General features: G+C 34.6%; 1 protein-coding gene across 3 annotated transcripts in view; it reads right to left on the reverse strand.

Annotated features, from left to right (window-relative positions):
- Positions 1-17,556, reverse strand: part of LRRC7 (leucine rich repeat containing 7) — a gene marked incomplete at both ends in the record, with an annotated part of 381,292 nt that overhangs the window by 9,605 nt on the left and 354,131 nt on the right. For all 3 annotated transcript variants that reach the window (XM_082833990.1, XM_082833989.1, XM_082833988.1), the window contains one exon: positions 3,446-3,520. In XM_082833990.1, coding sequence (XP_082690116.1) covers positions 3,446-3,520 — 75 coding nt within the window. The remainder of the gene's footprint in view (positions 1-3,445; positions 3,521-17,556) is intronic.

Consider the following 17,556-nt stretch of genomic DNA (forward strand, 5'->3'; position numbering starts at 1 on the left):
ATTCTATTTTGGTATCTTCGAGATATAGCCATAGACCAGGAATATACTTTGGATTACAAATTCCAAACTCTTAAAATTATTGCAAAGTAGAACTGGATGTCATAAACTAATTATAAATAATATAATTTCTCTTTTGTCAAAGTTAGGCTCTTGTCTTGGGAAGGGGTGGGGGCAGGTAAATGAAGAGGATAGGTATTGACTATCATGATAGACTAGAATACAATATACTTACAGGTGAGCTGTAGGCTACAACTGAGAGTCATGTTAACTATCAAGTACAATATATCCTTTTTTTCCAGTCTATTCATCTTTTCAACAGAGTAACTATAATTAATAGATATTCTATATTTAAATATACTTTAAATTATAAAATGTATAATGAATTAGACTGAATTTTTTAACTGCAAAGAACATTAGAATAAAGAAACTATGATGTTAAATCAACGAAACTGCCACTTCAAAAATGGTCAGATATCGGCAAATTTACACGGCTCAATTGAATAACATTTTTTATGCTCCATGTGCTTTCCCTGGTTCTCTCTCACTCTTCTGTAATTCGATTTGACAGAAGGTAAGGCTGTGAGGGGTCAGTTGCCCTAGCACAGTGCTCTTTCCTCATGCCACACTGTCTTAAACCAAAATGACTTGCTAAGCACAGCAAGTCATTTGAATATGCACATGAATTACAGTATCTATTCTAGGAAAATGAATAGTAAAATGACAGAATAATCATGTGAATATGTTTTAATTAACATCACACTTTAATACACACATCTTCATGTAACTCAAATAACATGCTCAAAATACCATAGCAGAATAAGAAGAGAATAGTGGGTAAAAAGATTTACAGAAAAAAAAAAGAGATAGCTCTTATATAACAAATTCTGGGTTTGGGGGAAATTTGGGAAAGGTATATCTCTTGCTATTTTATATCTCTTTTGCTACTTGCTATTGGGTTAGATCAAACCCAATAACTGCCATCACTTAAAGGGGAGCTCATTCGTTGTTTTTGTTTTTTCCTTTTACCTTGATTTTCCAAGTAGTATTCACAAAGGTTTGTAAATAAATTTGCTCCAGTGAGGAGATATTCTAATGATCTTGTAAGTGACAGATAACTCAATGTTATAAACTCATTTTTTCCAGTGTTCTTTAAACTAAGAGCCACAGTATTATAAAGAGACAAATATATAATTTCCTTTCTTAGCATCTGATGTTGGCAATGATTTCAGTTTAGAATTAGCCATTTTTATTTCCTTCAGAAAATATAATTGGCCACTTGTGCTTTTTAACTAGTATGAATGAAACTGTAAATACAGCAATTTATTTGATTAAGGTCTATGGGCATTTTTCTTTTACTGAAAATGGACTTTGATTTTATTACACTAGATACAAAAAACTTCTATAGCAAAAATAAAATGTTACATCCTTTATAGTCATTTGTGGAGAGAAGAGAAAACCCAGGTGCAGCTCTTCTGCAGTTTTTGTGACTTTTAACTGATTTGGCTTATAATTCCTTCCTACTTCTTGCACTGGGAATTCATTTCTCTGTGCACTTTGCTGTTTCTGTATACATCTCAGGGACTAGAAATACTAAACCCTCATTTTCCCACATATAACCCTTCTAGAATTTCACAGCCAGAAGTGTATTCTAACCCTGCAACTAGATATTACCTTAATTCTCATTTCCTTCTGCAGGATGTCTATATCTATATCTGTATTTGTAGATCTCTATCTATATAACATTTTTATACCATTTAAATATTTCTGAATTTGGAAGGAAAAGTCTTTCTTTTGCTCCATCTGTCATGGATGAAGGCAAAGTCCCCAAACTTGTTTCAAGCTATGGAAGGCTTCTCTACCCAGCTTGGCATTCTAATAAATCAGAGATCTCAGATGAACTGGCTTCATTTTTTACAGACTCTGAGATTCAAAATAATTTCTTTGAAATTCAGTAGAGATAAAAACTAGCCACTTCCTTTCCTAAACAGCAGCATGTACCCAGTGTTAGGGAGTTACGCTGTCAGTTTATTCTTAGCCATTTTCCGTGGAAATTGATAAAATTATTGAACAGTTGAATTTTTGAGCTGGGGGACCTTAGCTGTAGTATAAACTCATTTTACATATAATGAATGTGAGTTCTCTAGACATGATATAAAATGCTTAAGATCAAAGGGCTAGCTAGGCAATTAAAAAATATAGAACTTCAATAATAAAGTGGTTAAAGAAAATATTTAGATTTTATGTGTCTTTTTTTTGTTTCAATGTTTTAACTCAAAAGACCAGCTGCTGGTTTGGTCTTCTGCTTGCATGGAATTGACTTGGACCTTTTGGATGGTACTTCTCCTGGGACATTGCCAAAGGTTGGAGCAACCCGCAGTCTTTTCAGATAATTATCATTTTTGAAAACTTGAGTTTTCATGATCTTGTTAGTTAGTTTAAAATATGTGTGAGAATAAAATGCTAAGACAATTTATCTATATAGGGTTTCTACTTTTCTGGGATCTTTGAGAGAGTTCAATAAATAGAAGGTAGAAGATCTCCTCAGAGCTGAGTTGAGTGGGGCCCTTGCATTCTGGTAACTATCTGCATAGCCAATCTGACAGAAGGCTCCTGTGTTCTCAGTGTCCCTAAATCTTCAATTTATTATGTTGAACCATTTTATAATTTCTCCAAATAATCGAATCTCTGCAATGTTAGATAGTTCCATCCAGTTACACAGTGGAAAATTTCTGGGGTCATAAGTCAAAATATTGAATCTTAAATAAATTGATGATACTTAAGAGCCTTGCCCTGTGATGTAGGAAATGATTAAGTGGAAGTGAATTAAGAGAGAAGGACGAAGAAAGCAAAAGGGATGAGGTTATACCAAGCATGTACTTAACTGTTTACTGGAGGGATCCTTTTTTGATATGCAGAGCTTTAAGTTAGGGAAATGTCTTTTTCCATCACACAATACATTTTAAAAAGTCACCTTGTATACAGCTAAACTTTTGTTCAAACATGTCAGCAGGGAGAGTAGAGAGATATAACCAGGTGTTTCATATTATTCAAACAGTAATAAGCTTACTGTTGAGAAATTAAACATGGACAGTCTCTTCTCCCTCATCTAAAGTCACATAGATACCCTATTTGGGTACTTCATATTCTTACTTACACTTGATACTTATGCACAGATTCCTGTATGTATCAATTCTTCTTTCATTCCCAAAATTCATTTAAACAAAAACATTCGGAACACCTGCCATGTGCCAGGTAATGGGGATATAGGATTCTATAGGTCTGAAATGGTTTCTGACCTGCCTCTCAACCCCAGAACAATAAAGGCAAATAAGAAATGTAAGAGGAACTTATGTTCAATCACTTAATTCAAGTCATTCAGCTTAATAACTTGGGTACATATTTGTTTCAGTGTTGGCCTTAGAAAGCATTGCTTTTTATGTCTTACCTGAAGGATCTTATCACCAGGCTGCAGCAGGTTGGATGCTGGTCCATCAGGCTGAACCCTAGTAACAAAGATACCCTATAAGTCAGAAGTAACAGAGGTTAGGATTCTATTTTCAAGAACTAGATCTACTTAAAAACTTTTTCATTCACATAGAAAACAGTGAAAACAGATTAAAAACACTTTACACATGTGAGGTTAAAATATTATTATAGTATTTTAAGCAAGGCACCACCCTCTAAATCAAGTTTAAGAAAAGCAACATTTTTACTTGCACAAAACGCTCATATTGTTTGTTTTGTTTTGTTTTGCGGTAAGCGGGCCTCTCACTGTTGTGGCCTCTCCCGTTGCGGAGCACAGGCTCCGGACGCGCAGGCTCAGCGGCCATGGCTCACGGGCCCAGCCACTCCGCGGCATGTGGGATCTTCCCAGACCGGGGCATGAACCCGTGTACCCTGCATCTGCAGGAGGACTCTCAACTACTGCGCCACCAGGGAAGCCCTCATATTGTTTTTAAAGTGCATTTATGATTTATAAATTAATTTCATGGCATAGTCTTAATTTCTTTCTTAAATAATTTGATGTATGGTTCTAAACCATCTTTTGTGTAACTTTTGTATAACTTCTGAAGTTGTCTTAAGTTATTCCTCATTGAAAATGTCTCCTATCTGATAGGTTGTAAATTCAACGTACACTTTAAAAACCTTACTAGAATCACATATAAGACTGGTTTATTTTAATGAGTATTACTTTATATGTTACTGAGAATTTTAAAGTAAAATGAACAAATAAAACATAAGAAAATTCCAACGTATAAAGTTTGCAGCTATATAGTTACAAAATTCCTAAATTGATTTAGTTTATAAAAATGCCAAATTAATTTTACTGATCATGTACACAAAGCAAACACTTGTTGAATGTCTACCATATGCTAGGCCTTGATTGCTGGTGTTATAGAGATATACAGAATATAATTTTTGCCTTCGATGAGCTCACTATATAGGAGAAGAAAAGTCAAGAAAACCGACTATAAAACAGTGTGAGAAGTGTTATGATAGAGGTAATCAATATAATAGATTATTTAAAATGTTGCATCCAGCTTAACCTTAATGTGTTGGAGCTTCTAAGAAGAGGAGATATCTGGCACGGAATCATAAAGGACAAGTAAAAGTTATCCACACAGATAAGGAAAGATATTCTACATGGAAGGGATAGCACATACAAAAGTGAGAGTGCCTGTTACATTCAGGAAGCTGCAAGTAGTTCTATTATGACTGCAGTGGTTGTGGAAGGGTTCGAGTGGATGTGGTTGGGAACACGGGAGAAAATCATATCAATCCCCCAAAGTAGGTAAGGACCAGATCAAGATGGGTCTTTTATCAGTTTGGGGAGTGAAGTACTTTAAACATGATGGTGACAAGATTTTGATTAATATACTAAGAATGAACTGATGAGTGGATAAACAAAATGTGCATATCTATTCAGTGGAATATTATTTGGCAATAGAAAAGAATGAAGTACTGACAACACTGATGAACCCTGCAAACATTATGCTAAATGAAAGAAGCTAGTCACAAAAAACCACATATTGTATGATTCCATTTATATGAAATGTCAAGAAGAGGCAAATGCATAAAAATGGAAAGCAGATTAGTGTTTGCTAGGGGCTGGGAAGCAAGGGGAGTGACTGTTAATGTGTACAGATTTCTTTTTAAGGTAATAAAAGGGTTCTGGAATTAGATAGTGGTGATGGTTGCACAACTCTGTGAATATACTAAAAACCACCTAACTACACTTTAAAAGGGTGAATTTTATGGTATGTGAATTATATATCAATTCAGCTCTTATTGTTTTTAATTCTTGAGTATTCATAGAAGATAATATTTTAATGGCTTTGCCTGTTATTTAGAAAATTATCTCATTTACTGATCTGTAAACTTAATAACTCTCACTTAAACCCATAACTTTATGTGTGTATGTCTTTGTAAATGGTTTAACAAACAGACCCTAGTTAAAATATTTCTATGTGTTTTAATTTAGCATTTTAGATCTTTATGAAACATTAATTTAAGGATTTTGAATGATTTTTATCTTTCTGATTTTAACCTGTTATCTTTCCCATTCAAAGATGAAACTACAGTAAGTATTAAAATATTAGAAAACTGCATAACTTTAACCAGTAATTTGACTTCTAGAACTTATGTTAGGGAAATAACTGGATAAGTATGCAACATGTATTTACTAATATGTTCATCACCGTATTATTTGTAATAATAAAAATTACAAATCACATGTAAATGTCTAATAACAGGGGATTAAATAAATGAATTATGGTAAATCTATACAATAGAACGATATGTGGTCATTAAAAATGGAGTCCTAGATGACAGCTATAGAAGGACACTGGTGCTTAGAGAAACAAGCAAGTTATAAAACATTATGTGTGGCATAATACTATTTTTGCTGAAATATGTTTAAATGTATATTTGTGTGGGAAAATAACTGGAAGAATATACTCCTAAACATTAGCAGTGGTTATACTGGGTAATGAGACATCATATATATGTATATTTTTTTCTTTCTTTTTGCTTTTCTGTGTTTTCTAATATTTCTACAATGATTAGGCACTAATAGGATTAAGAAAATAGTAATAAAAACTTAATCTTTTAGGTTAATGGTGTCACAATTTGGTGTGATGTTCAAACAGCTAGTTACTTTGGTCAGTTCAGTTGTACAAATGGTCAGTTCAGAAGGAAAAAGAAAACTGGTTGTTTGAAAGGGAAGTTAAATAAGGCACAATGACTAATCCACCAGACCAGTGAATGGCACTGGTTGTGAGAACACATATAATCCTCACAGTCATTTTCATACTGGGCACATAACTCTCCTACTCCATCAATCCAGGAGACTATATGAGTACAGAGTTCCCCTGGTGGTCCCCCTTTTATGCTGTTGCGGTCTCTGTAAAACAGGCAGAATGACACTGCATCTCTGGATGCTGAAGGCAAAGTTGTTTTGACTATTATTTTATCCCAGCAGTCAAAGTCTGTGTTACCTAGTTAATTTTGATTGCCGTTCTTCAGCTTATTGTACAGGAACAGTTTTAATAATTTTTGTATGAATCCAGACCATAGGAACTGAATTGTGGCCATCATATTGCAATGCTGAGAGGAACTGGCAACACTCCACAGACTGACTGCTGAAAGAATACCAAAGCCATGTCTCTAGCAGGTTTAATTTCAATCATCACAAAGCTCTGTGGGGTTCAACCACTGTTCTGGAGACTTGCTTTGAAGCTTTCTCTTATGGTGGCCTGAGTCTTCCTAAGCATTTATTGCTGTTTTCTAAAGCATTAATATTTCTTTTCAATCAATAAGTTTTACCAACTAAGAAATTGCTACTGCCCATTGGCATAGTTTCTCTTTCTCTCTGTCTCTTTCTCTCTCTCTATATATATATCCTATCAGCCAGCATATTGCCACATTAGTCAAAACAGATAGCAATGAGTGTTATGTTTGATAATGGTCTGTAGCATTCATTATTTTGGAGGTGGAATCCTTCCCCAAAGACTGCCTGAAAAGCCCAGTGCCCTGAGTTTTCACTGTATTTATGTATTACATATAAACACTGTCATATGAAAGAGACCAAATAACTCTGAACCCATTTTTGTGGTCTCTGTTATGATGAAATATTGATGAGAAATATGAAAACTTTGACACTGTTTTCAAAAAGTTCATTGTAGCAGTGTGTGTGGCACTCAGTATAGGGTCTATAAATGTTATGATAATTATTGAAAGTCTGAAGGTTGAGCTACAATCCAGGGTCTTTCTTTCCAGCAAAGCCTGCAATAAGAGATTTCAGAGTCTCCCAACTGTACCAGATTTACTGTCAGAAAATTCTTCATTACTCTTAGTCTTAGAGTACATTGAAAGGCCGACATTTATTATCTTTACCTTGAATTCCCAACAGATAAGAGGATTTGCATCTTTGATTTAGGGAAGGGGAGGGAAGAGGGCTGGAAAGTCTCTCCTGTATCATCTGTGGTTTCCTAGTGGTGGCTGTCAGTGATAATGGCTCCAATTACTATTTACTTTCAATAATGAACATGGGTCCCAACAAGAGGGCTTTCTGATGGTTCTTAATAACTTTTAGAGGCTACTTCCTTTGGTAGCTCCAAGCCAACATCAGCTCTGTAACAATGGCTGCTAGAGTCTAGTTACTGGCTTATGGCATTTCTGAGTGTTTCTCTAATGTTTTGCACCTCATCACCAGCTCTCATGTTCCTTAGTGACTTGACAGCACAGTGGTTTTCCCTTAGTACCACCTCTAGAGGGCATCTCACAACAGAGCTAAGTATTGCAGTCCTTTCCAAAGAATGCAAGTCTTTTCTCCTATCAGACACCAGTAACTGGGTGTGCTTGAGACAGACACAGACACAATGGACTCATGTATCACAGAGGGACCCCCATAGGTTTGAACCAAAGCTAATCTGGAGAGCACTGGCTGGATGCTACAAATAGGCTTGACCTTTTGCCATTTCACGTTTCTTCCCCAGTTTTTAAATCGGTCTTCATATAAGTCATAAATGAAGTTTTTCCAAAAGTACCCATAATGGGTTTTTAAAAAGTTTTACTTTTCGCAAGTAATTTTGAAAATGGATGAGTATAGAAGGTTTTTCACAGTGTTAAAATCTGACCTGGTCTTATTGGTTACCTAGTCTCTGCACCTCTGGACATAAACCTTGAAGGACTCAAGGTTCCTTGAAAGTTAGTCTACAAGGCCAACATTTCACATTCTAACTTTAGAGGAGAAAGGAACTTTATATGGCTTTTTAATGATGAAGGTGAATGACTGTGACAGTCTCAGCTATTGTAAATGTAGACACCAAAATAGAACTTGTCTTAAGGGAATTACAACTTCAATTTGTGAAATATGCTTTTCTTTAAAATTCTGAAAAAACTTGGCTCTAGCTGATGCTAAGAAATTGGTTTCTAGGAAGGCCATATCTCAGATAAAAATTGCATACAATTACAATTACAGTTCAGAACACATTGGTTATATATTATAGAATATGGTATCATATGCTTTCATATAATTATAAAAGTTCAAAGAGCATTTCTGGAGAAAAAAATGACCCATAAAGATAGCAAACACAGCCATAGATTCAATAGCTTGCAAGGGGAAACTTTTTTTTTTGATCAAATATTGGCAAATAATTTCTTTTCATGAATTGAGCAAGGTTAATATTAAGCTATGATGCAGCTCACAGAAGCAGCATTACACATACACAGTAGACTGTGTTTACTTAATCCCTGTGATTATTAGAAGACACATCAAGAATAAAGGTGTTTCAATAGCTTTACTCTCTATGAGTCAAAGTGTGAAAACAAAATATTTTAAGGTTAATTGCTGAGAGACAAATCTTGAGCTTTGAACAATTTGCTACCTTAAAAACTGAGGAATTTATATGCAGCAAGTGAAGAGATTTATCCCATGACCATTAGAAACTAAAGGAGAGGGGAGAGGGAGGAAAGGAGAGAAAGAGAAAAAAAGGAGGGCATTGGCAGCTACATATGATGATTCAGTGTATGACTGAACTTTAGCTGACAAAACAAGGAAATGTAAAATCCATAAAAAAATGAACAGAAAGAAGAATTGTTTTAGAAACCTAAAAAATTTGAGCCTCAAAAGACAGAGATACAAATTATACAACTGACCAAAGTCCTCTAAAAATTTCACAAAAATCTTATGCACAGATGTTTAAAGGAATTGAAAATTCTCTTTCATTAATTTTAAAATAAAGAAATATTAAAACAAAAATCACTTGGTTGCATTTGTAAAAAATAGAACTACCATATGACCCAGCAATCCCACTACTGGGCATATACCCTGAGAAAACCATAATTCAAAGAGAGATGTACCACAGTGTTCATTGTGGCACTATTTACGACAGCCAGGACATGGAAGCAATCTAAATGTCCATCGACAGATGAATGGATAAAGAAGATGTGGCACATATACACAATGGAATATTACTCAGCCATAAAAAGAAACAAAATTGAGTTATTTGTAGTGAGGTGGATGGACCTAGAGTTTGTCATACAGAGTAAGTCAGAAAGAGAAAAACAAATACATATGCTAACACATATATATGGAATCTTAAAAAAATAATGGTACTGATGAACCTAGTGGCAGGGCAGGAATAAAGACACAGACATAGAGAATGGACTTGAGGACACAGCGAGGTGGGGAGGGGGAAGCTGGGGTGAAGTGAGAGTAGCATCGACTTATATACACTATCTAATGTAAAATAGTTAGCTAGTGGGAAGCAGCAGCATAGCACAGGGAGATCAGCTCAGGACTTTGCAATGACCTAGAGGGGTGGGATAGGGAGGATGGGAGGGAGACACAAGAGGGAGGGGATATGGGGATATATGTATGCATATGACTGATTCACTTTGTTGTACAACAGAAGCACAGTATTGTGAAGCAATTATACTCCAATAAGGATCTGTTAAAAAAAATAATGCATTGGAGCAACAGAAGACTATCTAAACCCATAGAAATTGGCTATGTGATTACAAATATCTTAGTAACAACGTAATGGTGTGATTCTAACAGAAAAAATACACTTGCACCATTCTTTTATGTCATTGTAAAGCTTTGTTTAGTAGCCAAAAAGAAAAATGTATATAAACATATAGTTTTCAAGATACTGCCCTTATGACTTGATAAAAACAACCAAGAAGTAAGCAGTTTATTTCCTTTTATCTGAGATTCCTGTTAGAAATGACAAATTGACTACAAAAAATCGATTTTCTTTTTTTTAATAGTTTGGTGCTGATCACCAGGCACTACTCTCTTTTGGGGAATTTGAATATAAGAGTTGAAATTATGTTTGGCTTTGATTACTTTATACAGGCGTACCTTGTTTCACTGTGCTTCACTTTATTGCACTTTGCAGGCAATGTAGTTTTAAAATTGAAGGTTTGTGGCAACTCTCTGTCAAGCAAGTCTATCACTGCCATTTTTCCAACAACGTTTGCTCACTTCATGTTTCTGTGTCACACTTTGGTGACTCTTGCAATATTTCAAACTTTTTCATTATTATTCTATTTGTTATGATGGTCTGTGATCAGTGATCTTTGATGTTATTACTACGACTCGCTGAAGACTTAGATGATGGTTAGCATTTTTAGCAATAAAGTATTTTTGAATTAAGATATCTACATTTTTTTAGACATAATGCTATTGCACACTTAACAGACTACAATATAGTGTAAACATAAGTTTTAAATGCACTGGGAAACCAAAAATTTCGAGGGACTTGCTTTATTGCAATATTCATCCTATTGCAGTGGTCTGGAAACAAACCCCAATATCTCTGAGGTATTCCTGTTAGGAATTATAATTGTAATTTTCCTTTTATTGATTGCTTCAGTATTGCAATTATTCCTTAACAGTTAAAAATCTCTGGGAGTCTGTGTATTTTTGACTGAACGTACATTTTCTTCCTGTTTATTTCTTGGTAAAATTCTTAAGCTTAAAAAAAGAATTTTCTTTCATTTGATTTTCATATTTTCATTTAAAAGTAAATGATCACACTCTTCCACATAATGTCTTTCCAGATTTCTTGCCTCTTTGGGAAAAATAGGTGAAATATTTTTCATTTCTTTTACTTTATGAATTCTTCAAAGCCTGTATTTAATATAATACCTCAACTGGTGGTGAATATATGGATTGCTGAACTTCATACAGTTTACTGATTTGATCAGAGTTCCTACTGGCTTTTCGTCTCAGCTTTTTTTTTCTTCTTTTAAATTAATTTTTGGCTGCGTTGGGTCTTTGTTGCTGTGCGCAAGCTTTTCTCTAGTTGCGGTGCGCAGGCTTCTAATTACGGTGGCTTCTCTTGTTGTGGAGCATGGGCTCTAGGTACGCGGGCTCAGTAGTTATGGCTCGCGGGCTCTAGAGCACAGGTTCAGTAGTTGCACGGGTTTAGTTGCTCCATGGCATATGGAATCTTCCCAGACCAGGGATTGAACCCATGTCCCCTGCATTGGCGGGCAGATTCTTAATCACTGCGCCACCAGGGAAGTCCTCTTCTCAGCTTTATACATAGCATAAAATAGTAGACGCCATTAAAAAAAGAGTGGGTAACTGTAGGTGGCTGTGGCGTCTCCTTCCTAGGTACTACTAAAATAGTATCAGTAATCAGCTTTCTGATTATCATCCCTGCAGTCTTCCTCAAAGCCCCTTCAGCTGTCAAATTTTTGACACTATCTACAACACTTCAAAATAATGGATTGAAAAGTGAAGAATTCAGTCAAAGCTTTTTTGTCACTTATGCTAAAATAAGGTTTTTAAAGTGAATAATTATTGTATTGTAAACTACATTCAGTCAAACTATGATTCTTTTAGATAAAATATGGTTTTATGTAGAGTAGACCATACTAGAAGTATTGCTTAGGGCTGGCGGTGAAATCAGGAGGTCAAAAAGGCCAGTGACAAATGTCCAGAGGACACTCTAGTTGTGGATTCCTGACACATTGACTGACAAAGTGGCTCTTAGGCCACGGCTGTGCATTGGCAGTGTGGGGCAGAGTGAAAAGGGAGGTTTTCTTCCCTCACTTTTTAGTCTCTGTATTTCTATATTATTTGAATTTTTATAGTGAGTGTTTTCATTTCTTACCTGTATAATTTTTTAAGAGATACAAGTTAAAGAAAAAAGACGTTGCAGTTGTACATATGTGAGACTAAGAACATATTATGATTTTAAAGGATGATTATGTCGATTATGTTGAGAATGCCCTAGTTCACAATCAGTAGGAGGTACCTAAGTAAAAGTGGTTCTCGATTCTCTGTCTCTTTCACCACTCTCACATTATGGCTCAGAGATGGACACCTTCAGAGAACTGAAACCGCCCCAGCTGATGTGTGCAAATCATACAAAACCCAACATATTGTAGGGTCTTCTTGCAGTATAGGAATAAGCAAATCTTGTACCTTAGTCTACATATCCTACTAAATTAGTCACAGAGTCAAGGTGGAAACATTTTTTTTGAAGTAGAGAATAGGATGAATGTATGATTTTTCTCTCTCAATAAACACACAGAGCTTGGTATACCTCAATAAACAAAGAGAAACACAAATTTAAGATATGATTTTTCTTTAATCACCTTACTGTTTACTCCAACACTTCCTATTTTCTATTAATAAATGTTCTTGGAGGTTAAATGATAGTGCCTTGTTATGGGAATGTGGTTTGTGTATGGTAATGGGGTTTGATCCAGTAGGTTTCAAAAATGGAAAATAATTTCTACTGCATTATACCTAAAAAATAGAATTGGTTACTAAGATCATGTATCGCTATGTTAATTATATTGTAAGGATGATTGCAATTAAACAAATGCATATTTGTAATTTTGTACCTTATACAGTAATCATAAACTGTTACTACTTGTTTACTGCTTAATGTAACTCTGAATTTATTAACAATATATTTTAAAAATATACACATACATATATATACATTTTAAAATAACACAGTCTAAATTCTGATCTAGTAGTCCAACTTTCCAGCATAGTTCTAACACCTTCAGGTTAACTTGGTGTCTGGAAATCTATTCTCATCTGTTTATGGTTTTCCTTCAACTCATTCAAAGGATCTTAGGGAGGATTTAAGGATTTAAGTTGGAACTTACAGAAGTTGAGAATAAACTCTTTGAGTTCTCATGATTTCCTTCACACACCCAAAAGAGAAAAATGACACAATAAAAGTGTTTTGCAGTTACTTGGGTTTCCTTCTCAGTTGTCTTTGATTTCTCCGATCTTACCTATTGTTACCTAAAATTTTTTCCCATCTAAGTGTGTTGCCTCCAAACTTCCCGCTCCTTCTGATCAACATCATTTTCTAAACCACTTTCTTTCGCTGCCAAAGAACATAGATTTGGCTCAATTAGTGATTACTATCTCTTAGAGAGACTAAGACTATATTTGTAGAATATAAGTCTTTTTTTTAAAGAAAAAACTTAATCAGAAAAATTACAAGTATTTAAAAGCAGATTTAATGGGTCTCATTGAAAAAACTATGACACAGCAAATTTCAGGATCCACACTGAAGTATCAGTTGCTTTGGCAATCCCTCTCAGTTAGATGCCATGGTTGAAAGCACTCAGGCAGTACTTCTCATAGAGGAGCATATCAGAATTGCTGGTACTAAAGTACTTTTAGTTTGAAAGATGAAGAACATCCATTGTTTTCATAGTTGCATAATGGACACTTTTGGGGACCTGCCCAGATTCCCTTTATCAGATTGGTGCTCTCATCCTGCAGGTGCTGCTGACAGCTCACATCTAACCCATCTTTTGAAAATTACCCTCAGACTGGAGCCTCCTTACTGGGAAATGCTGGGAAGGTTATGCTCCTTCCCATGTAGTTAATGACTGATACCAGGGTACAAAAAGCTGTTATCCTCCTCAAGGTGAGACAACTCTGTGGTACCATTCATGCTCCAGAGCACCCTGTACCCTGTACCATCCAGTTTCCACTAAGTCCACATCTTTGTGGATTTCCACTTTCTTCACCTGCCCTATCCTGCATCCCTTATTCTCATATAGATTTCACCGGACAGCAATTCTTCAATAAACTACTTGCACAAAAGTCTTCATCTCCGGTTCTGCATTTTGGGGAGCTGGCTTTAGACAAATATAAACTATAAAAATTAAAGCTCTGCAGTATCTTCTTGCCTGGAAGGGATACGTAGATTCTATATTTTGCTTACTAGCGATTCTTTGGAACCCAGTACCAGGAGATAAAATGCACCTCTGCTCCCCAAGCAGAGAGCAACTTTGGGGGTAGATTGGAGGAAAAATGGATAATATTGTTATTAAATATGTATTATTAAGATACATCTCAAATGTTATATAGATAAATTTTAAAAAAGCTAAACAATACTGCTACAGGCAGAGACATGGAAGTTATTACTTTTTAATTTATTTTTGTTTTATTTCTATTAATCTGGATTCACAATATTTTCAAGAATTCTAGTTGGTTATAACATTTTCAAGCAGAAACTAGAAATACTACGGAGGTCCCTGCAATACCACTTAAAACTTGTGGTAGTAACTTTATAAATGGAATATGAAAGATTTCACAGGTTTCCCAAAGATCTTTTGGACCCTCAGTAATTAACTTTCTCTCATTGTTGGATCTGTCAATTCTTGTTAGTTATTACCTAAAATATTATTTATGAACTAATTTTAAGTGCTTTCACATTTTGATTGAGAAGTCTCTGACATTTTTCCATCAAATAGCAACAAACTTTAAAAGTCCCAAATCCTTTCCCACACCATTTTCTGTCTCCTTATTTAGCTTATTTTGTTCCATGCTAAATGGCTGAAATGATGCAGCAGAGAGAACATAGATAATATTTAACTCTAGCAACTAATATAGCTGGCTATGTACTTGGACTTTAATTTTATTGAAAATTGTTTTACTGATTGTTAAAAATATCACAAAGTGATAGCAATCTCAATTCTAGTGACTTTCTAAATATATTGTTGAATAAAAATGTCCCAATAAATGTTCTTATTTAAAATGGTACTTTTAAATCACCTTATTTTTTCATATGTATGATGGAATGATATTTTCTTAAAGAACCAAGTCTGTGTTGAGTTATATTTTATTATATCTTTTCACAAGCTGAAATCTTATATGTCTTCTTTATAATATAATGTCTTGATACTGAAATTATCCAATTGGCTAAAGCACACTGCCATGCCTTCTTAAAAGGCCTCATATAGGTGGTCATACCTATAGGAATCCTATTAATAGGAGATTGCAAAGACTGCATTTCTATCAATATTTCTGAAGAGATTCAGGTTTTTTTTCAACATACAAGACAGAACAGAACAGGCAAAAATGCATTTTTCATTAAAAAAATTCTTGCTTTTAAAGTTCTCAAACAACCAAGTGGCATTCTGAACCTCAAACTGCAGTGTGACTAAGATGCAGCTGAAGTAATTGTGTTGTAAAATAATTTGTTTATTTATTTTTAAAAATCCAGTTTTATATGTAAATTATATACATTTATATTATATCTATTCCTTGCTCCTGAATGTTACTTTCACATAACTAATAGATTCTCCAAATTACTTTGCATTACATAATCGCTTGAAGTAGAATTAAAGATGGGACAGATATATAAATTATATTATAAAATTAATTTAGAAATATACAAAATAAATCACTTTTGTCTAGGAGTTGTACAAAATGAAGGAAATATTATATGTAGTTTAATGTTTATGTAGTAAATATAAATCATATGCTGTGTGGAGTTCTAGACAAATGTGTTTGCTATTCCTGATTTTTATATCCATGGAGATTACATGATTAGGTATAGACATAGGGTATGCACCTTTTTCATAAGTCAAGAGCATATCTTTTGCAACTTTTTATTTATGAATCACCCAGTTTCATGAGGCTGAACAAACCCAGAAAATTATTCTTGTGCATTTTCGAATTTGCTACTGCCAAGCACGCCTCTGGGTATTGCTATTCCCAGGTAAAGATGTCAAATAAATGCTTTGGATCTGCACATCTAACCTTTCTTCTCTTTGTAATATTAATCATATAAAAACTTTTATTTGATGCAATACTCGTCTCCACACAAATTTTCTTCTAGGGGTGGAAAGTGGGATATAAATAGGAGGGAGGCTGTTTGGCATCTGGAATCAAGTTTTTAGAATTTATATAGAATTAGATATAGTAATTTATTCTGAAATTCCAGAACATTTATTTAGAGTTTATTGGTGATTATAGTATTTTACATTTGCCATGCCTACAATATTCTTCCTTGGCTTGGGATTTTACCTGTACCATGCGCAAATTAAGGCATTAAAAAAAAAAAAGGATTGTTTCTTCTATCATTTATGTGTGTAAATGCCAATTGCCCAAATCAGTGGAAATATGGGTAGGCTCTCTGGCATCTGCTCAGCATGAGTGTTTATGGTAAAACTGTGAAGAATAAGTGATTCTTTGGTCCCAATGTCCTAGTATGTATATTTCCTGATATCAAGAGATTTGAGGATATTCATAATACAGCTTCCATTTTGATCCTGTGACTAGGTGATTGTTCATGGCATTGTTCATTGCTGTACCTTTACAGTATATAGAGAAAGAGGCTATGAGTTCTTGTTAATATCTTTAAACTCCAGAAGCTTAGTCCTTCCTTCTAAAATGAGGCAAGGAGGGATATCAGTCCCTGAATGATGAACTGTGTGAATACATCATTAAAAATTCATTTATTTTCAGAGTCTCGGGCTGCCTTATGAAGTCACACAACATGATATCAGTCATCCATTAATCCAGTCTCTTCTTCCTAACAACATCTCGTGGAAACTGTATTGGTATATTACTTAAATTTTGTAATCATGAATTATTATTTTATGAACATTTAAATATAGGGAAAGATTATTGTGGTTTGTTCCATTGGCAGGATCTCCACTGTAGTAATACCTTAGTCCAAAAGTTATATAAATGCTTAGCAATCTAAGGTATACAGTATGCTTCTAATTATCTAAGTTCAATAGAGAATACATGCTGACTTCCAAGGACTTGAAGCAAATATCTAGACTATAACTAATTACAGTGTTCTGTAACACTTTCAGTATTAGATTATTATGTTAGTCTCAACTCTACAGGGTATAAATTTGTCATGTGGCTCTTCGGCTAAGTGCTATTTGCAGATAGAGGTATGTATCATAGTGCTTGTTAAGAGAAAAGGATTTGGAATCAGATCAATTTGGGTTCAAATCTTATCTGCCACAGGTCAGCTAAATGACCTTGGGCAAGTTAATTAACCACTCCGGGCCTCAACAAAATGGGGAATAATAATAGTCAACTAACACAAGTTGCTAAGAAGATAAGTTCATGTATATAAAGAGCCTAATACAGTGACTAGCACATTACAGATACTCAGTAAAAGTCTATACTTTTATTATTATCATCAGATTTGTTGGATCAAAATCTTTTATCTCTCTGGAGCATCATGCCATCTTGACAGCAATGTTTTTCTATAATGATAAACCAGATAATGGCTCCATCCACTTCACAGG

Source organism: Leucopleurus acutus (genome assembly GCF_964270905.1).
Source record: "Leucopleurus acutus genome assembly, chromosome: 2".
Lineage (NCBI taxonomy): Eukaryota > Metazoa > Chordata > Mammalia > Artiodactyla > Delphinidae > Leucopleurus > Leucopleurus acutus.